We start from the raw sequence: 21,713 nt of genomic DNA on the forward strand, positions 1-21,713 counted from the left end.
GCAAAATTACAAGCACTTCCTCATTAGCCTTACCAGAATCAGGTTTGGTTTTGTTTTGTTTTTCCTGTTAAGTAAATCCTCTCTTTTTGGACTTGTGTGACTCTGAATGGTCTTTTTTTTTTTTTTTTTTTTTTTTTTTTAGTTATTGGCCCAGGTGCCCATTGAGGTTGATGTATGGATTTTTTATTCTTGATTTCGGATATCAGATGTATCTGTTATTATTCACAGATACATGCCTTTAGTGTAGTACGTATGTGTTTACCTGCCTTTTAGGTTAAGTTTTAGGTTGGTTGGGTTTAAAAATTTTTTATAAAACAAATTACATTTTGTAATTCATTTTAATGTAAGATATAAGCTGATTGTTACTTAGCTTTTGAACTGTATATATATGTTAATGCCATTTCATCTAGTTTTTAAAATGTTTAACCTTTTATCCTATAGTGTATTATGCCCTGGAATATTTTAACTGTATAGAAGTTGCTACTGTTTCAGCCGACAAACCAAATATGCTTTTGATTTTAATCCTGTTTTTACTCCCTTTCCTTTTATCCAGTTATGATGATGAAGTTGATAAGGTAAACCAGTATCAACGACTAAGTCTAGAAGACCTGGAAAAAATAGAAATAGGTAAATTTTAACATGCTAATCAACTCCTCGAAAGCAAATACGGTTTCTTCCAAGAATGGGTCACTTTGTTTGAGCAAGCACTATAGCATACTGGACCCAGAAAGGGGTATTGATACTATACTGCAAGTAGTCTAATTTTTAGGACTCTCTTCTGTTCCTTAGAGATTAGTGATGGATAGATTGTAATAACTGTGCTTAATACCTTGTGAAGATTAACCCAGGGATCAAGAAAGTTTACATATTTGAAACTGAAGAAGAGTTTTTATGTAGTCTCATCAAACCAAATCATCACAGTAAGCTTGTATTTTGTGTGTCCTCGTTTAGAAGAAATAAGAAACGTGTGCTAAATAGTTAATGATGAGTAAGTGTTGGTATTTTGGAGCTAAAAAAGTGAATGTTATATGAATCGTTTAAACATCTTCCTTTGGGTTTTTAGGTCCTGAACCCACTCTTTTTGGTAAGCCAAAGTTCTCCTGCATGCGACTGCACTACAGATACAAAGAAGCAAGTGGCTATTTCCACACACTGAGAGCTGTAATGCGCAATCCAGAAGAGGACGGGAAAGGTAATGAACAGATGCCTGTATTCAGGGATAGCTTTTGATCTGCTCTTAAAAATCCAGGTGGAACTGGGTAAAGTACATACCATTACAAACGGAACGATCCAGGAAAACCGCTTTGAGCTTTGCAACCTTCACATAGCAACTTTGTCCCCAGCAAAGCAGGGAAGTTACTTCAGCTGATGTAGCTCGGGCAAGGGTATCTGATGGGAGATCTGTGTATTTGGCCATATGGGTGCCAGGCCTTTCCCCCAACACAGGTGCCTCTCGTGGACACTCGTCGGGGACCGTTCCTGTCTTGTTCGTGGCTGTTGCCTTGGTGTCTAACACAGGACAAATGAGAAGAAACTTCTAATTCCAGTTGATTTGGGTCTTTTGCCCTTTATTAATTCCTTTTGCCCTTTATTAATTTTAGAACAACAAAAAAATTTGTTTTAGGACATTTTAAATTAGTGGGGGAGAGTAATGAACAAGAAGCAGTTTTCTGTAAATCGCAGCAAGTACATTTGTATTTAAGCGTTAAGACCGCACGTTTCATTCAGGGTTCTGAATTACAAGTGCTGTTTTTTTCATCTGTTTTTGGAGAGATTGTCAAGCAGTTGTATTTGGGTTTCAGATACCCTTCAGTGCATTGCGGAGATGCTGCAGATAACCAAGCAAGCCATGGGATTAGATGTACCTATAGTTGAGAAAAAACTTGAGAGGTAAGTACAGTACTTTGATTTTCTGAAGAATGAAGACATTGTTATCCAAAGTCTTACTCCTTTAAAAGTATTTGCAAGATGGGGAGAAATCTGTGATAATGTATTGGTATTTAGGCTGGGAAGTGTCCCGTTTTTGTGGATCAATAAGTAATGCTTTTTGTTTGAATCTGAATGCTCTCTCTTGAGAGTAGATCTAAGCAATACATTACTTGTGGCCATAACTTAAACAACTGTATAGAGAAAATGACAAGCCAGTATATTTTATTTTCTTTTTTCTTTTAAATATATTAAAAAAAAATTTTTTTGGGGGGGTTGCACCTGGGTGGCTCAGTCGGTTAAGCGTCCGACTTCGGCTTAGGTCACGATCTCGCACTCCGTGAGTTCGAGCCCCGCGTCGGGCTCTGTGCTGACTGCTCAGAGCCTGGAGCCTGTTTCAGATTCTTTGTCTCCCTCTCTCTCTGACCCTCCCCCGTTCATGCTCTGTCTCTGTCTCAAAAATAAATAAATGTTAAAAAAAAAAAAAAATTAAAATTTTTTTTTTACATTTATTCATTTTTGAGAGAGCGCACAAGCAGGGGAGGGGCAGAGAGAGGGAGACACGGAATCTGAAGCAGACTCCGGGCTCTGAGCTGTCAGCACAGAGCCCGACGTGGGGCTCAAACTCGCAAACTGTGAGATCATGACCTGAGCCGAAGTCAGATGCTCAACCGACTGAGCCACCCAGGCACCCCAAGCCAGTATGTTTTAAACACCAGTGGTTTCTGAGTTTGGGGAAGGAATGAATGCCTGTGAAGAGATTATTTACATTAACATTTGGATTTTCTATCTAATCACATTTCATGGTTCACATTCCACTAAAGAGAGCCACTTGGTCATCTAGAGAATAATTGTTCGGTCTTCTGTTAGTAGAGAGAATTGTTCCAGTAGCGCTTTAGTAACATCCTAGTTGTTCTGAACATGCTCATGACCAGCAATCCCACATGACCAGCAAGAGTCAAACGTACATACTGAGACATGTGGCAAACAGCAATACTTTTTTCTGACATTCATAGCTGTCACAAGGGATGCCAAATGCGAAAACGCTATGTTAAATAGCCCGTATCTTTTTAAATAAATGTAGGTAAATCATAGAAAACATAAGGAAAATTTTCCCTCCCTCCCATCCAAATTCAGCCAAATGGAATGCGTGCAGGCAGCTTTAGTCAAGATGTTAGATTCCCATTTATGGGCCTGTTGTCTTTGCTGGTCCTTTAGATTGTGGATGTGGTGGACATGCCCCCAAAGTGACTGTAGTAGTTTCTCCCCTCCCCCTGCCATCCATGTTTCTGTTACCTGTTGTCGGCCACGGTCTGGAAGCAGGTGGTCTTTCTCCTGACCCATTGTCAGAAGGTCAGTAGTAGCCTAAGTCACGATGCCTACGTCGTTCACTGCATCTCATCGTGTAGGCATTTATCATCTCCCATCATCAGAAGAAGGGTGAGTACTGTACAAGAAGGTATTTAGAGACTATGTTCACATAACTTTTATTACAGTATTATTGTCTTACTGCTGTTGATCTCTTACTGTGTCTAGCTTATAAATTAAACTTTATCACAGGTGCATATGTGTAAGGAAGAACCTAGTATATATACAGGGTTTAGTCCAGTCATGGCTTCAGATGGCCACTGCGGGGGGCTTAGAATGTATCCCCCACAGATGAGGGGATAACTGCTGTTGCTTAATTTTAGGTGTGGTTTTTGGGGGAACTTTTTGTGCTTAATTCTCAGAATACCCCAAAATGCAGGTTGAGGCAACCATTGGGATGCTTCTCTCCCTTGCCTTCCTCTGCTGCCTCCCCCTCCTCTGAATGCCAGAGAGAACTCAGTTGAAGGAAACATGAAATAATTACAGTCAACTTTAAAGACAAAAGGTTTGATCCCAAAGAACCCAATATGATGAACCTAACTATCATGAAGAGCTTCACGGAGTCAGACTAAGATCTTACAGGTGTTGTGTTTCCAGGGACTGGCTGTTCAGTGCATGGCCTGTTTGAGGGATGGTAAGGGCAGGACACTGCTTGCTGGACTTGGGGTTAAAGTCACAGCCAGGCCACTGTTCCCACTCAGAACTTGGGGACAACTTGTCGACACTGTTTCCAGAGGCTTCTGCTGCCCAGTGGTCAACTGCTACACACTGGTTGCTTGAAAGACTTCATACCGAAAAGAATATCTCATTGTCTTTTAATAGTGATTATATGTTGAAACGATACAGTATCTTAATATACACAGAAGATTATCAAAATCTCATGTTTTTAGTAGTGGCTAGAAAATTATATTACTGTGTAGCTCACAATTACCATATAGCTCACATTTCTATCGGACAGTACTATTGTAGCCTCAATTCCAAGGGATTATGTGAGTTTAAGAAATTGGGCCCAATGAAAGTAACCGTTTTCATTTACATTAGTAATTGGAACTGGCATATTGGATTTCACAGGGAACTTTTTTTCTCTTCTCATTTGTAGGAAGAGCAGTAAACCTCACGAAGACATCATTGGCATCAGATCTCAAAACCAAGGCTCTTTGGCACAGGGAAAAAATTTTTTAATGAGCAAATTTTCATCTCTAAATCAAAAAGTGAAACAGACCAAATCTAATGTAAATATTGGCAATCTACGAAAGCTAGGAAACTTTACCAAACCTGAAATGAAAGTTAACTTTCTAAAACCAAACTTAAAAGTAAATCTCTGGAAATCAGATAGTAGTCTGGAAACCATGGAGAACACCGGTGTGATGGATAATAAAGTCCAGGCAGAGTCGGATGGGGAAATGTCTTCAGATAATGACTCCTACCACTCTGATGAATTCCTCACAAATTCCAAGTCTGATGAAGACAGACAGCTAGCTAACTCCCTAGAGAACGTAGGGCCAATAGACTACGTACTTCCGAGTTGTGGGATTATTGCTTCAGCACCTCGATTAGGCAGTCGGTCCCAGTCTCTCAGCAGCACGGATATTAGCATTCACGTCCCTTCAGAGGGTGCCGCTCACGGAAGTGGTTTTGGAAAAGGCCAGGAGTCCCCTTTGAAGAAGAGCCCTTCTGCCGACAACATACACGTACTGACTGGCTTTGCCAAGCCTGTGGATATTTACTGCCACAGATTTGTACGAGATGCACAAAACAAAATGACCCGGCCATCAGAAGCGGGGTCTGTTTCTCAGCAGGCCAGTGAGGAAGGAAACCAAGTGACCAATCAAGTTTCTAATGAAGAAACACCGTCTGAATCAACAGAACCGCTACCTTCTCGACCGTCTCAGTTAGACGTGGCTTCTTCCGCAAGCGGCCCCCAGTATTTGTCGGTTGAACCGGTGCATCCGGTTGGATCTCAGAAGACACCGGGCTCTGGCTCCAGCACGCGGGAGTTGGAGACCGGGCTTCCGGTGACTCCTTCTCCTTCAGAGGGCGCTGGCAGCAGGGCAGTCTCCCCCTTTGCGAAGATCCGAAGTTCCATGGTCCAGGTGGCGAGTATTACCCAAGCCGGGTTAACCCAGGGGATAAACTTTGCGGTGGCCAAGGTCCAGAAGAGCCCTGCAGAGTCTGAAGTGGTCCAGGAAGTCCGGCAAAACGAACTTAAAAATATGTTTACACAATGCCAGACACGAATAATTCAGATTTAGTTTTTAGCTGCAAAGAATCCTTTGGCGTTTGTTTGATCCAAAAAGAGGTTTCACGCGTGAGGCAATTTTAACCTTCGTGGTCTTTGAAGCTAGGGATCGCAAATCCTAATTGTGTTTATCGGGAAAGGTTTTAAAAGGAGTGTGAACTTGAGCAGATGTCCAGATTTGAGAGCCAGAACAATAGAAGTGCGTCATCCCCGAAGGGTGCACACGTGAGTAGCTCATACACTACGGAGCGGTGTCTCTCTGGAAGGAATTTCGGGATAATTACTTTGAGACAGAATAACCTGAACGACCCTTCTTGGGAGTGAGGTGGGCGGGTGGCGTGTGCAAGTAAACACGGAAAGTACACACGTGGACACGTGTAGGGGAACAGCCTCTTCCACCATGTGTTTTTGTTCTGTCCGTTCTTTTGTGTAAATACATTTAGTTCTTAGTGACTTTAGAGTTACTAGTACAAAGAAGCGTTTGAATATAAAAACTACTAACTTAGTTTTGATGGCTTAACCATCCCCTAGAAAGACTAAATTGAGGGTTATTGGCCCAAGAAGGGTATGCCCATCTGATGCATTTCCCCGTAGCCTAAATTTAAAATATTTTGCTTCCTTCTGCACCCCGAAGTCTAGGATTAAGACTTGTCAGTCATGAAACCTGAGACACCAGATGTGAAGATCCGCACCTTAAATTCTTGGTGTTTTCAGGAGTGTAAGACTGTGCATTCATTAGATACTGGTAATTCTTGAGTGTTCAAGTCATCATTTGTTGCAGGGAGGCATTCCTTAACATCTTGTGTTCACTGAAAAGTATTAAAGGTTCAGCTGGAGCACAGCGGTGCTGAAACCAATTACAGGACTTCTAATCCTGACCACGTGGAACCACGGCCCCAGAAGGGCCGCTACACAACAAGAACGTTATTACAAACAAAAAGTTCTGGTTTGTCTGGTATCTTTAGAGCCTTACTCTGTTGAAGGGATTCTCAGCTAAACATTATGTCTGTTGTAACTTTGATAAGTATTTCCACGTTTGTTATTTATTAGTGGTATCTTTTTTTTTTGAAGTGTCGAATCTTGTGACTATTTAAAATAAAAGACCATTGTAATTTAATGTGACAGTGTGTATGAGGAGTCCTTGAATAACAACATTTTAAAGATCAGGGTTGGGGGCGCCTGGGTGGCTCAGTTAAGCAGCCGACTTCAGGTCGTCACGATCTCAGGGTTTGTGAGTTTGAGTCCTGCGTCAGGCTCTCCATTCTCAACGTGAAGCCTGCTTGGGATTCAGTCTCCCTCTCTGTCTGAAACATTAAAAAAAAAAAAAAAGTCACAGCCCTTCTAGTATTCTGCCGCCCCCCCCCCTTTTTTTTAATTTGGGAGAGTGGGGAGAGAGAATCTTTAGCAGGTTCCACGATCAGTGAAGGGCCTGACCCAGGGCTCGATCCCACAATCTTGGGATTATGACCTGACCTGAAACCAAAAGTTGGACGCTTACCCGATCTAGCCACCCACGTGCCCCCTCGTGACGATGAAGCACATCGCAAATTTTAAACACCCGAACACTGAATGCTTTATCCTGTTCTCAAGCAGCTTCTCTTCTGGGTCTTGAAATGCTAAAGTGTCCCACAACGGGAGAGAGAAATACAAGTCAGATGATAACACGTATTTTTTAAGCTCCACAGAATTCGTTCCAAAGAGACTTTTGAAAAATAAAGCAACATTTAATTCCAGTGAGTTTACTATGTTCAGTTTCCTGGTGATTCACGTAGAGGTAACAATCCTGTGAGGTCCAGTGTGTAGGCAAAGGACAAGGGAGTTCCGAAGCCCAGAGTTCCAGGCTGTCTTACCCAAGTGGGACGCCAGGAGGACACAGTTTCCAGTAACGGTTTTCTACCAGGAGGAAGTGGGACCTTTTCCCCACACGTCACAGGGGAAGAGTCTTACAATTCATGAAAAACCACCCCAAGTACTGGTCATTTGGGAAGTTTTATTTATTTGAAAGAGGGTTTTCCTTTCAGGGGAACTTTTCTGCAAAATCAAGCAAATCATGTACTTCTCTTTGGTAAATTACAGTTCACATTGGCACAGTAATCACATGGTAACTAATCTACTCTCTTGAATTTTATTCTCACAGATCCAGTTGAGTGTTCATTTCATTTCTAAAACTTTAAGGAAGTCTAGTCTACCAGTTATAAAAATGAAAACCAGTTAGAATTCTAAATATAAACATTATTTACATTAGTTTATAAAAATAGATTTGAGTTTAGGAAAAGTTAAACAACTAGTAATTTTCACTTCAGTTAAGCATAACGAATTCCTTGGTTTTCAAGGCAGACCCTGTTTCCTTGTTTAGCTGTGTCAATTTGGAGTGGGGGGCAGACTTCGGGAGTTATTTACCTGATCTCTTGCGTTTCCCACTATGTAAGTTGCTGCCTAAGAAAACCATCTTTATACGTTACCACTGATGGCTTCTAACAAAAGTAATGGTCTAAACTTGCCAAACCTTTCTGATACCAGTTTCCCTACTACACTGTACTAAACTGCTTTCTGTTAGTTTAAAAACTTTCATGTTACAACTGTAATTGGTCTGGGACAAACTTACCATAGCTTTATCAGGTATTCCTGGACTAGCAGATAATGTTAGTTGAACTAACTCATCTGGAACTAATGGAGAAACTTAGATAAAAGTTCAAAATCCAATACAATCATCAAAGCAACTAAATGACCATTAGGAAAACAATTTAAAACTTTATTTTCTACAGAAGGCATCTTTTAAAAAGTTAACTGTTTGCTCTCTTCAGATCTGGGCAAGATATCCTATCCCAGGCCAGCAGCATTCCCTAAACAAACCCCATGAAACAGTGGTTCCCAGATGCACCGGGGTGAAATGAGAAAAATAAGGACAATGTAGTGTTTTGTTTTGTTTTTGAAAAGCTGTGTTTATTCCATTTCAAGGACTCTCCTTCGGAGACTGTCCTTTTAGGAAGAAACAAATGGCAATACAGGGGTTTCTTTCAGATTACTTGGCAAAACATATTGGCAACCCTGTCCCCCAAATTTTTGGAAACCTTACTGGTCCGTGAAATCCAAAAGTCTGGGAACCACTGCCACGTAAAAAGACTAATTTTGTAGGTTATTAACAACTGTTAAATGGGGGAAAAAAAATCTGTGGCCAAATGTTTGGGAAATGATACTGCAGAATCTCACACGGTCGTGTGAATTAATGGCAAGTACACCCCATTCCCCAAACCTGGACCACTAAACACGTTCAGACCCACCGTTAATCGGAAAGATGGAAAAATCTGAAGCGAACAACCCTTCTGACTTTGGAATTCCAACAATTTTCTTCAAATGAAGTTGACATGAGCATTTCAACAGAGTCTGGCCTATGACTTAGCTGAAACTAAGGAAATGGTATAATCAGCAACATTATCAATATTAAACTTTTAATATCAAATACATTTTTGTACATTGTTACTAATTTATATAATTATAAAACAATCAAAAGCTCCATAAAATCAGTAAGGTAAAAGCCCTTACTGAATATTATATAAACTTCAGATGTTACCAGGCTTGATTTCAGGAAAAGTCATTGGTTTTTGATACAAATTATCTACAAAACAATGTGGTATAAATGGCATTTGAATTTTACAATAATGTGGCTACAACTTGCCCACTACTCTCATAAGTGTCAGATCTTTAAAGTTCATTTCCGTTCACACATTTCTGCTGTTGAAGCCTGGTTCTTCTTAAAGACTCTAGCTGCTTTGCTCTTAGCCATCGTTCCCTAGACAGCGTCGTCTGACCGGCACTGAGAGACAGAAACCTGGAATGAAACACAGAAATAGATTGAAGTCTAGACTTAGGGCAGTCTCTAGTTCTCTTTCCTTCTCTCTCTCTTTTTTTAAAGAACCTAGGAATCCTGGGTTAGAGGTCAAGACCATCTGTTGGCTACACGGAAGTCAAGAGCCCAGTTAGACTTCCACAGAGGGATCTTTGAAGCTTGGAGCCAAAGAGCAAGCCCGTCCCACTGTAGTGGTCACTTGCCAAGCAATCCCCCTCGCTAAGCACTTTCGCAAGGTGTTCTAAAGGAAGAACATCTTCCATTTGTAGAAATCTGCCTCTGTTACTCCCCCCAGTCGCGAGGTTCGTACACGGCTTACTAAACAAAGAAGCAATTCACGGACACATCGTTCCTCACCGAGCAACAATGAGCAACTGGTGGAGGTCATCCGCGGTGATGCTCTGAGGGTCATTCTTGCGCATTTCCACAAAGTCGTCTTCGACTGCCTGTATCGAGAGAGGAAGCGGACTTTAAGACGACTGCTTCTGGAAAAGCGACATGCATTCCGCAGGGAAAGCGAGAGTAACATGGGCCACCAGCCCCGATTCTGAGGCCACGGAGACCAGAAGGTAGCGGACAGAGGAGCACACGTCACACGCGGGGCTGTTGCTGCTGACGGAACCGGGGCCCGGCAAGGCAAACGTCCCGGTCGGCAGTGTGCGTGGCCTACGGGGAAGAGTGACATCACCACAGTGGCAGAGCGAGGACCTCTGAAAACTCTCTCCCCCATTAAAGGGCACAAGAACGGGAGCAAACAATATGAAAATCTGCTTCTTCGAGAGCTGAAAATTAACCAGAATGCAGGGAGCATTTGTTCCAGAAAGACACAACACGAGGCTGTGAGTCATTTCAGCTTGCCCTATCTATCCCCTGGCCCCAGCAGCCCTGAAGAGGGAACTCTTGGCCACTGCTGGAGAGGGTCCTCTCAGAGCACCACCCGGGAGAACGGTCGTTATTTGACTGGCGGTTCCCCGGGAGAACCCACCTGCGAGGTGGTCTTCATTCAGCCTGACTCGGCCTGCCCAGTGTGAACAGCCTCTTCTCCCAGGGGACTGACCAGAAACCACCAGAAGCGATTACCGATCGTCCCGGCCGCCTCACGCGTCGGGTACTAGTCGGGGCAGATACGCGGTTAACCAAAACCCTTAAAAGAAAAAACTAGGAAATGCGAGGTTTTTCCTCCCAGAGCCCCCAGCGGACAGATCTAGCCCCCTCTCCCCGGGAACGCAGAAGGCCCCGTGCGTGTACAGGGAGTGGGCTCCAGGCCATCCCCTCTGAGTAGCCTCTTCTGTGTGAGAAGGAGAAGGGTAGGTCACAGTCGTGACCTGCATGGCTGAGAGCAGGAGGCCTGTCCACACAAGACCCACAGCCCTCGGCTTAGACTGAGACATCGCATCTGAGGAAATTAAGTTTCTGTCTGATCACTGACTGACCGCTAAGCCACATACCAAGAGCACACTTCACAGAATTCACTCAGAAGTCGCCGAACGACACGCCACCACCCCCGGCGGGGGGGTGGGGGGTGGTGAGCAGCCCCCAGAGCAGGGCCAGCCGACGTCGTAAAACATCTGGTTTTCCAAACAAAACTGAGGAGACGGGGAAGGAAACAAGAATGTGCGGCGCCCTTCACTGGGAACAAAGAAGGCAACAAACTGTCTCTGAGGAAGCCGAAACATCGGCCTCACCAGACGCTTTAAATCTGCTATCTTAAATACATTCCAACAACCAGCGGAAACCACATATAAAGAACTCGAAGAAAGGACGAGAACGTCTCCCCAAATAACCTCAACAGAGACAAATTCTTTCACAAAAACAGAACCAAAATTGAAAATTCACTAGAAGCTAGGCTCCAGAGCAGCTCTGCGCGGCAGGCAGAAGAAAGTCTCTGCGAACGCGCGGGAAGGTCGAATGCGAATGTCCGGTCTGCGGAGGAGACGGTAAAAGGGAGGGGGGAAAACGAACGAATCCTCAGCGACCCGGGGGACCCGATTCCACGCGCGAACACTCGCATACGTACGGGGGTGTCGGGGGGAGAGGAGACAGGGCGGCAGAAAGAAACGTAAAGAAGTAATGGTCAAAACCTCACCAAATCTTTCTTTAGTATTTGTTTTGGAGAGAGCGCGAGGGGGGCAGGGGGGAGAGGGGGACAGGGGCTCCGAAGCGGCTCCGCGCTGACAGCACAGTGCCCGACGCGGGGCTGGGCTCCCGAAGCGCAAGATGGCGACCCGAGAAGTCGTACGCTGGAGCGACCGAGCCACGCCGGGTGCCCCCAAAACCCACCAAGCCTCTTCAAGACTTTCCCAAGATGTGCCCCTGTCCGCACACCCAAGACGCCCCACGAAGGCCGGCAGCGCAGGCTCCCGGGGCTCCTCGCCTAGACGCGCCCTAGCTGAGCTGTCAAGGGCCAGAGAGAGTCCGAAGGCGCGGGGGCGAAAGGACTCACCGTGCACCGAGAAGCTTCTCCTCAGGCCCTAGCGGGCTTGTCGTCAGAGACCGCGGGCCCGGAAGGCAACCGGAGGAAATGGTAGAGCTGAAAGAAGTCTCTAAACCGAGAACACCACATCCGGCAGAAGCAGTCTCCGGAAGCGAAGCAGAAAGGAAGACAGGCCCAGGGAAGCAGACCTGCCCCACGGGAGCCCGAGCGGGCTCTTCAGGCCGGAACGGAAGGGACCCCGCAAGGTGACTCGCATCCACGCAAACGTCACCGGCGAAGGTGAGCACGCAGCTAAATACCAAAAGCAGGATGCAGGTCTCTTGCCTTGGGACTTCTCTCCTCCGACTTAAAGACGAGCGCACACAGCACAAACTGTAAAAGCGCCGGCGGAGAGCCAGGCCCGACGGTGTCACGTGGTGACAATAAAGCACTGGGGGGACCGGGAACGGGGTTACAGTCGCCGTTTAGTACACGCCGCGACGGACCCCACACACACTGGGAGCCGCAGAACCCAGGTCAGCTACTAGGAAGACAAACCGTAAAAACAAAGACCCGGAAACTGCAACTGTATACAAGGGACGATTCCTCACGACATGACACGACACGACGCCGGAGAACGAGGGAACCAAGGGCACGGGGGACCCGCAGGCACCACAGGACGGTCACAGGACACGGGAGTCGATGCGACGGTCCGATTCCACACGGGGAAATCCCGTGTTTTGACCCAAACCCACCTTGGTGATTTCATCAGAAATGCTGTAATCCAGGAACCGCAAGAGGGTCAGATAAATGCGGAATTTGTTGAGCACGGACGGCAGCACCGCGGCCAGGAGGCTGTTGGTGTATTCCTCCATGTTGGGCGGGGCGAGCTGCGGCTGCAGCCGGATGTGGCAGTCGGCCTGCAAGGACAAAGGGCACAGTGCTTTCCAGGCTGCCACAGGGTCTGACGGTTCGGGGGGATGCGTCACCTTATCGGCCCCTGCACGTATCAGAAAATACTCTTTACTACTGGGGGAAGGGCACGTTGTGTTTTTAGGGGGTTTGGGGGGTTTTGAGAGCCAGTGAGCACACACACGTGCGAGCAGAGGTGAGGGGCAGAGGGAAGAGCGGACGGAGGGGGGCAGGAAGGGAGGGAGAGAGACCCGTAAGCAGGCTCCACTCCCAGAGCTCGACACGGGGCTTGATCCTATAACCCTGGGATTGTGACCTGAGCCAAAATCGAGAGGCGGAGGCTACACTGACAGAGCCACCAAGGCGTCCTGGGAGGGGTGGGGTCACTTCCTAACACTGATTTACAAGCACGATGATTACCTCAGCAATACTCACTAAAGTTAGCCTTTGTTTGGTTACTTTTATTTCCTTAACAGTATCAGTAAAAAGGGTATCAGTATAAAAAGGGAGCCCACCTCTAAAAAGCAGCCAATTAAAATGTTTTAGAGGTTTCCTCATCCTGGAATAGGTACTGTTTCTTACTGATCTGCATTTCTAAAAACCACATAACGTAACACTTTCCCAAAGAAAACTTACTCCTGGGCTATTTCATTCTTATCCAGAGGCAATTTCTCATAAATCACAGATGAACATTAGTTTCCAGAGAAACGACATACCTTTTAAGCAACTGGGCATACTTTTCATCATTAAAAGATTCAGAATTAAAAGCTCTCTTCAGAAATCACGCTGATGATTTACCACAGCATTCCACCATAAGGCACAACACTAATTACCATGTCATTGGGAACATTTTAAAAGCAACTCTAAAATACTTCTCACAGAAGACAGAAAACAATGGGATCAAGGCAGCAAGAACAAAGGTCTAGATGTTAATCAGGCAATTTACAGACAGCTTCTCTCCAAGCCTGGATGTGGGAGTTTCGGCTACCAAATGCTTTCCCTTGCTTGTGTTGTGATCTGCCGATGGCCAGTTCTTCAGAGAGGTTTTCATCCCCAAGGCAGGAACAAAATAACCAGTTCTCTTACTGACAATCAGCAGCCACAATTGTGAAACAAATTTAACTTACCAATAATAACAAGCAGTACCGAGAAAGAAAACAAAAATAGAGATCCCATTCCAATGTAACCTCCCTCCATCTCAGAATGACTCCTCTTACCGGGAGGAGTGATCTCCCCTCCGAAGTGATAAAAACATTAATATTGCAGGGGAACTCCATGTGGTGGTAACTGAAGTCATAATCGACTTTCTGCCAAGTTATTAGGTTGCTCAGGGCAGTCACATTATGAACACCTAGAAAATAAAAAAAAATTTTTTTTGGTCATTTGATTTTAATCACCTAAACAAACTGGTTTTACGGACATTGATTTTAAGACGTGAGGTTTCTACTTCTATAAAAAAGCATTTGGGGCACCGTTCAACTAAATGTTCACTACGTTAACAGACACCACAGACAATGCTGGACAAACGTATTTTGGGGCCAAGATCCCCCACATCTACTCTAGCACCCGGCATGCAACCAGGCCTAAGACAGGTTCCCAGTAAGTACGATCACTGTGTGCGGTGTCACAGGTCTGAAACGACAGAACTAACACTATTTTATGCAGAGAAAGGAGGTTACTGAATTGCAGTGACTCTTAGATTCACCTTTGCCTTAAGCACCCCCATCCACACTACTTGTTCTACCTTTGCCTCCTGAACCCCCAGCAGCAAAGTGCCTCCTCCAACCTCAGCTGAGCACAATCTGCTTTCTTGTGATTTTATAACATGTTTTGTAACTGAGGCTAGTTCAAACCATTCAACATAGTACTTTTTTTTCAGGGATTCTGGGAAAAATAATTTTAAATTTCACATCGGGCGGTAAAAAACATTTTATTAGATCTTTTCTACCCTCTCCTTTTTAGCTAACAGATTACTGAAGGCAAAATCTCCTGCCTTCTCAGCTTTTAAAGAACTCCTCGCTACGTCCTTGTTCTGTCCTTGTACTATTTCCACACTACGACACAAAACATAGCTGATGTACCCAATCTGTAAGTTTACAGTACCCACAGCATGCAGATCATAGGGCGAGCCTTGACCTTAATTAAATATTTGTGAAACGGGAGTCTGCCTTTTGTTCAGCGATTCTTTCAAAAGTCCTTACCAGATCCGGCTTTCCCGGGAGGTCAGAAATGAAGGGGAGCATCCCCCGTCCATACCTGGTGTGTCCAGCTGCCCCTGCTCCAGGAGAGTCTCATCAATCACAAGGGAAGTGTTGCTGGGGAGCTGGAGGAGCCCGCTGACAAGGCGGTTGGCTGCATAGTCCTTGTGGGGGATGAATCTCAAATGGTTCATGTTCTCTATAGTCATCTGCAGGCGAAAAGACTACAAAGAGACACGTTTCACTAAGCAAGGAACGAAGTTTCCCTGTTTTAAGAAAATACACACACGGGGTTAAACACTTGCCACATGTGTGTAAGAAAGAGCTTCTCTCTGCAACCTCAGGGTGCAGTTTCATGGTTTCTTGAGCTCTCAGAAGCAAAAATAATATCTACATCTTAAATAAGAATTTCACTGATTGTATGAGCTGCTTTATTCTCAACTGTTTTGTTTGCTATTCTTAATGACTAATTTCTATTTTACCAGTGAACAAGAAACGACAGATAATTCAGATACATTTATCAAATATTCAGGAGCTTGACTTCTTTTGCCTACCACGACCACATGCTAACAAAACAGAAAATACTTATTCAAGATGGGGAGAGAAAAGTTTAATTTTCCTCTGTGTGCCTCAAGTTAAAATCACGTTCATTCATCAGGCTACCGCAGACCAGTGAACAAACAGCCCCGATAAATAAACACTGTGGCGCAAAGCGCACGGAGCGGGGACTGGGCCCCGCGGGTCGTGTACCTGCTGCACGCAGCCTCCTCGTCCCGTCTCAACACGCTTCAGTATCCGTTAGACCACATGCAGCCTCTCCTCCATCTCCCCGAGCCCACCAACACCCTCTGCACCCTGCTTCCACTACAACCCCTCCTCCTGCTCCAGCCTCAGAAGAGGTAGGCGTGGATGGGGTGGAGACTGGGGTTGGGGAAAAGGGTGCCGAGGAAGAGAGAAACTTTCAGAGTTCAGAAGATTATGGTATGCTGGCTCGGTGACTCAAAGAAAATGCGCAGGGGGCTGGAATACCAAAGATGGAAGCAAACAAGCCCTGAAGAAGCAGAGTCTGTCATTCACAACGTCTAGCTCCACGCAGGCATGAGGTCGCTCATACTTAACCCGCTGTGGAAACTAAACGAGAGATGAACAAGGCAAGTGTTCAGAAAGAGTTTGGTGCTGGACATAAACACAAGAGGAACAGTAGGGAGTGGGATATGGTAGCGATAAAAGAGTAAAACCCGCAAACCCACTACAAAGTGATGCAAAATAAGAAGGAACCAAAAGGAAATCCCTTACCACTCTCACACCTTGAGTACCCAGCACAGACACCTTACAAAATACAATTCGTGCTTAGTATGTGCTCAGACTTCACCTCCTCCCCTCCTCCCCAGAACTCATTCTGCACCAGCCATACTGGCCTGTACTGGGCCTCCAACGTGCCAGGCACACTGCTGCCTCTCTCTGCCCAGGATGGACACCCTCCACCCCCGACAGAGCATCTGACTTGCTCCCACACTCGACCAAGTGTCTCCCTGAATTCCCTGAAGGCGGGACCTTCCCTGACCACTCGGATTACATTAGCAACTCCACCCTGGCCCAGCGCCCCCAAGACCCTTTCTCCTGGGCCATTACTGTTCTCCAGGGCACTTCAATGACATACTACATACTTACTTAGTATCTACTGGTGTTCTACTACAATCTAAAATCTGACCAGTTCAGTAATTCCCAAAATGTGGTCTAGGGAACTGCCTGGGAGTTGCTGACACCCTTTTATGGAGTCCACGAGGTCAAAATCACACATAGATGAAAGATCCATTCAACGTGCAAGAGAGACCAATGAATTTACTGCAGTGGAGAATGCAAGTTCACGGATGAGATTACAGATCCCACACCTGCAACCATCCTTCAAGAGAATGTCCCGTAGGCAGTTTTGGTCTAGTATCAAAGAATATCCACAGGTATCCGAAAAGGCTATGAAAACAGTCCTTCCCTGGCCAACTACTTTTCTGTAAGGAGCCAGCTTTCTTTCATATACTTCAATCAAAGTGTCCTATTACAATAGACTAATGCAGAAGCAGATTTGACAACCCAGCGATCTACTAATCCAGATACTAAAGAGACTGGCAAAAAACTGTGTCACTTTTATCGCTAACGGTTTTTGGTGTGAGAAAATAGTTATAGTTACAAAAATATTTTATGTTCCTATGTAACTGATTTATTTTTGTGAATTAGTATTTCTACTAATTGATTTCTACTATGGTAAATTGATGACAAAAACAACCCAAATAAATTACACCTCTTTGAGTCCTCAATAATTTAAGAGTGTAAAGTGAGTCAAGGAGTGTGAGAAATGCTGGTCTATTTGGTCTACTGCTGCTTCCTGAGGGCCCAGAAGAGCGCTGACACTCGCCCTCAGCGAGCACAGTTAAACAAGCGGTCAGCACTGCCGGTCACACTACTACTCAGAAGCAACTCCCTCGTTCCCCACGGTGACGCTCGTTCTAGATGCCCTGGCAAACAAAGGCAGCTCGACTTTGCAAGCAAGAATTAAAACTGGGACAATGAACATAAATATCTTTATTACCTCAGCTAAATGAATTATGCTCCTGTAATTTAGGTTCACTTAAAGATTTAAGATTTTTAACGTACACAAAGGATACCAAACTGCACAAACAGGCATCGACTGAGAGTACAATTTTAAGGAAGTTCCCTGCAATCGTGCTGTTAGATTTGCAGAAATATATGCTAAGGCAATAACAGAAAAGTGACACGTTGAGGAGTGAATAGGTTTTAAATTCTGGAATTTGGCAGGCTTTGTTTCCCCTGAGTTAGATCTATTATAATCTCAAAGTTAAATACTTGGGTTGAATGAAAGACAATTAGATAAATTTTTCAAGTCTGCTTAGGTTTATAATAAATATTTATATTGATCTTACTGCTGGAACAAGATGTTGAATAATTCGGTATAAGTGTTCTGTGAAGCTACTATTCCGCGGGCAACCACTCAAGTTAACTGTGAATTTTCCCAGTGGAAGAACATCTCTTCTTGTATATCTAGAAAAAAAAGACACCAACCAATAAGATATTCAGGTCACTTCCTGATTTCCACCAAAGAGCAAACAAAGATCAGCACGGTATTGTCATTAAAAATAAAGCAGATTAGGGGTGCCTGGGTGGCTTAGTTGGTTAAGTGTCCAACTCTTGATTTCGGCTCAGGTCATGATGTCAGAGTTGTGGGTTTGAGCCTCGTGTCCACTTCTGCATTGACCTGACTGCACGGAACCTGCTTGGGATCTCCCCTCTCTCCCCTTCTCTCTCAAGATAAATAAACTTAGAAAAAATAAATAAAGCAGACTACTCTGATCGGTTCGTTTATCAGAATGACAGCAATAAAAGTAGCAGGCAGAACCTAAGTGCTGACCAGGTGCTAGGGACTGTCCAGAGAGCTTAAATGCCTCATTTAGTCCCCACACACTCTAAGGTAGGTCATCTTCGCTGCACAGGTAAGAAATCTGAGACAGAAATCTGAAGTAACATGCCCAGAGCTCACACAGTCAGGAAGTGAGAGAACTGGATGCAAACCTACAGTCTGGCTCCAGAATCTGTGCACCCAACCATCACGTATGGCTGTCTGAAGTCGTATCCAAGGAAAGATTTATTGGAGTACAAAGATGTTTACTGCAATGAAAAACTAGGAAATCTAACACGTATGCAAACAGTACAACTGTCTATAAGGAAATACATACTGTGCAGCCATTGAAAAGTTTAATGAAGAATCACAAAGGGAAAATATTTAAGATATATTCAGTGATGAAACCAAGATGTAGATCTGTGTTAAGAATGCAATGGAGGGGAGCCTGGGTGGCGCAGTCGGTTAAGCGTCCGACTTCAGCCAGGTCACGATCTCGCGGTCCATGAGTTCGAGCCCTGCGTCAGGCTCTGGGCTGATGGCTCAGAGCCTGGAGCCTGTTTCCGATTCTGTGTCTCCCTCTCTCTCTGCCCCTCCCCCGTTCATGCTCTGTCTCTCTCTGTCCCAAAAATAAACAAACGTTGAAAAAAAAAAATTAAAAAAAAAAAAAAAGAATGCAATGGAGTATCTGTGTAGGGATATATCCAATCCATATGCAAACAAAAAGGACGAAATGGGGACGCCTGGGTGGTCAGTTAAGTGGCTGCTTTTGGCTCAGGTCACAATCTCATGGTTGGTGGGTTCGAATCCTGTGTCTGCTCTGTGCTATCACTGCAGAGCCTGCTTCAGATCCTCTGTCTCCCTTTTCTCTTGCCCCTCCCCTGCTCTCTCAAAAATAAACAAACATTAAAAAAAAAAAAAAAAAGATGAAATGGACATGAGCCAAGATGTGTTAACAGAGATCATTTGTGACTGGAGAGATTATAGATGACTTCCCGTTTCTTTACGCTCCTGAAACTTTGAAGACACACATGTTACTTCCGAAATCAGGGAAGACACACGTACAGTGCTGTGCAAGGCGCTCACATCCACAGACCAGTCAGAGGTGCACACACTGAACTGTGTGGAGCCCTGGATTGTATGAACAGAGAATGCAGGACCCAAAAAGAGTAAAACAGCTCATTTTACTCATCAGCCAGGCTCTGCCTGACTGTGGCTCTTCTATTTACGGGAGACATAAACAAAAGGTTCAATGTGAAACTGAGAAAAGGAATTTGTCTGCCATCTGGTGTAACACTTGTTACACTGAACGAATAAAAACCATCTGATGATGAAGCTAATAAACTGTGACACACAAGTTAGCGGAGAAACCTTCCTGCTCTCTTCCACTTTCCACACCACCCCCAGCTGCCCTCAGCACCCCGGGAAGACCGCACTTACACTGTGGAGATGAGATGTAAGATAAGGTACTCGGCGGCCAGGCTGTCTCCCAGAAGGGCGTGCGTGAGGAAACCAAGCAGCTCTGCCCGGACGGGAGACAGTTCGGACATGAAACCTGAAATGACTGGAGAGGGGAGACCACATTTAGAACACACACGCGGCTCCTCTCGAGCATCTCAGGCTAAAAAAACTAAACAAACCCGAGTGGAACAGAGCACTATGGTCCATAGACAACTAACGTAGACTTAAAATATTGGTCATTAAGTGATGCCAATCTTCAAAATAAGACAGCCTGTAAACTTTCGTTTGCTTCGTTTTAATAAAGAGGATTAACACAGAGGAAAATGGGGCAGAGAAAGGGGGATTACTAGAGAAGCTCAACCTGAGGAGCGAGGACCTGACCAACTCAGCGCCACCGTGAGCACATGTCACAGGCAGCTCCCGACACACGCAGGGGCTGACGGTCTGGGCCCCACGGCGTCAGCACTTACACTTACAGGTTTTGCTCTCCTCCTTGTTAAGGCAAGCAGGCAGTAAAGGATTGATGTGCTGCAACTTCTGGGCTAAAACCACATGGATTCTTGGCACTAACGAGGCAGGAGGACTGTGCACTCGCTGCTCTTCAGCCGTGTCTGTGCATTCCATTGGATCCAGGAGCGAAGAGGCATCCCTACGGAGACAGGATAAAGCTTCAATTCCCAGACACATCTCTGAAAATGAAATGAGAATTCAGGCCGAGAACGGCTCCACCTGTGTATCTCCTTAAAGAACAAAAAACGGCCCCTCTAAATTGTCAGGTCACACGATTTCAGGCTAGTTAAGGTCGTAGGAGGATATGGATTTATTCTTTGAGAACAAGAACATTTTTACTCAGTGTGCTGTGGCTGCAAATAATGGAACAGAGTATGTCACTGATAAGGCTGTTTCAAAACACAGATACTCCTAAGCTATCAGCTGAAACATGAAGTACTTCACAGCAGCATCTCAGCTACCCCCAAACTGCGGTCTTTTTCTCAAAAGCCATCAGGTATCTCTTACTCAGTGTGTGGAAGATCCACTCACCTCTATCCTAACTGCTCTTCCTAAATGTTATTCCTACACGACACCTCCCTTGAAGAGTAGTCAAGCAGTGAAAATAAAGTGAGTTTTTCAAATTTGCCAAATAAATGAGCAGACGATAGATTTGCTGTGATATGATTGAAACAAAACACTAAAATGTTTTTAGAACTTCAGACTTTACAGGTTGCTCTAGAGTCCCCACTTCATACTGCTATCTCCCTCACACACAAGGACAATGACAACCCTTAGGTGACACGTACTATGTGCTGGTCAGTGTTCTTCGCTGTGCACCAACACCCTCAGCTACAGAGAGGAAACCAAGCCACCGCAGCAATTAAGCCCAAGGCTGCACAGCCAGTAAATGGCCAAACCAGGCTGTCAACCCAGCCCAAGCGATCCGGGTCTCTCTGTACACTGCGTGGCCTCAGCAAATGAAGTAACCGATGCAGGAAAAATCATCATAACCAGAAACAGCTGAGAAAAGTAATTTGCTATACTGTTAATACGGAAATGTTACTTATTTAAAGTTCTTTAAAATTTTTATTTTGTACCTTTTTTTTTTTTTTTTTTTAACAGTGAAAAGTTCTTTCTGTGGAGAAACCAAGATCAATATCCAATACTCAACAAAGCTATGGTGTGTGTGCGGGGCGGGGGAGGGGAAGGGTGAGATGTGATTCCACTCTTCTGGCAAACTCAAAAGATAATGAGGAAGATCTGGATTTTCAGGATATATTGTTAAATGAGCAGAAAGAGTATAAAGGAATACATATACTGTGCCACCTTTTCCATAAGAATAAAGGGGAATAAAATACACACGTTTCTACTTATTTTGGCCAAAACTACATGGAAGACAAAAGTGGAAAGGGAGGCTGGTTCCCTGTGGAGGGTGAGGGGAACAGGGC

The 21,713-nt window shown here is 44.8% G+C and overlaps 2 protein-coding genes across 6 annotated transcripts in view; one reads left to right on the top strand and one right to left on the bottom strand.

Moving 5' to 3' along the window:
• INPP5F (inositol polyphosphate-5-phosphatase F) overlaps nucleotides 1–6,650 on the top strand; it is an 89,356-nt gene extending 82,706 nt beyond the window's left edge. For all 3 annotated transcript variants that reach the window (XM_023241005.2, XM_045040755.1, XM_045040756.1), the window contains exons 17-20: nucleotides 554–627; nucleotides 1,064–1,192; nucleotides 1,803–1,890; nucleotides 4,394–6,650. In XM_023241005.2, the coding sequence (XP_023096773.2) occupies nucleotides 554–627; nucleotides 1,064–1,192; nucleotides 1,803–1,890; nucleotides 4,394–5,546 (1,444 nt within the window). In that variant the 3' untranslated portion in view covers nucleotides 5,547–6,650. The remainder of the gene's footprint in view (nucleotides 1–553; nucleotides 628–1,063; nucleotides 1,193–1,802; nucleotides 1,891–4,393) is intronic.
• Nucleotides 6,543–21,713, bottom strand: part of MCMBP (minichromosome maintenance complex binding protein) — a 49,825-nt gene continuing 34,654 nt past the window's right edge. The window contains exons 9-18 of one of the 3 annotated variants that reach the window (XR_006587368.1): nucleotides 20,244–20,422; nucleotides 19,753–19,876; nucleotides 17,840–17,957; nucleotides 14,962–15,127; nucleotides 13,923–14,056; nucleotides 12,549–12,713; nucleotides 9,738–9,826; nucleotides 8,815–9,362; nucleotides 7,032–7,149; nucleotides 6,543–6,837 (exon numbers count right to left, since the gene is read on the bottom strand). Coding sequence is in view for 2 of the 3 variants with exons in the window: in XM_023241007.2 (XP_023096775.1) it covers nucleotides 9,236–9,362; nucleotides 9,738–9,826; nucleotides 12,549–12,713; nucleotides 13,923–14,056; nucleotides 14,962–15,127; nucleotides 17,840–17,957; nucleotides 19,753–19,876; nucleotides 20,244–20,422 (1,102 nt within the window). In the remaining variant the exon portion in view is untranslated. Of the gene's footprint in view, nucleotides 6,838–7,031; nucleotides 7,150–7,503; nucleotides 9,363–9,737; nucleotides 9,827–12,548; nucleotides 12,714–13,922; nucleotides 14,057–14,961; nucleotides 15,128–17,839; nucleotides 17,958–19,752; nucleotides 19,877–20,243; nucleotides 20,423–21,713 lie in introns of those variants that run through there. The other 2 variants (XM_023241007.2, XM_023241008.2) reach the window with 2 other exon arrangements.

This window comes from Felis catus, chromosome D2, assembly GCF_018350175.1.
Source record: "Felis catus isolate Fca126 chromosome D2, F.catus_Fca126_mat1.0, whole genome shotgun sequence".
NCBI classification, from domain to species: Eukaryota; Metazoa; Chordata; class Mammalia; order Carnivora; family Felidae; genus Felis; species Felis catus.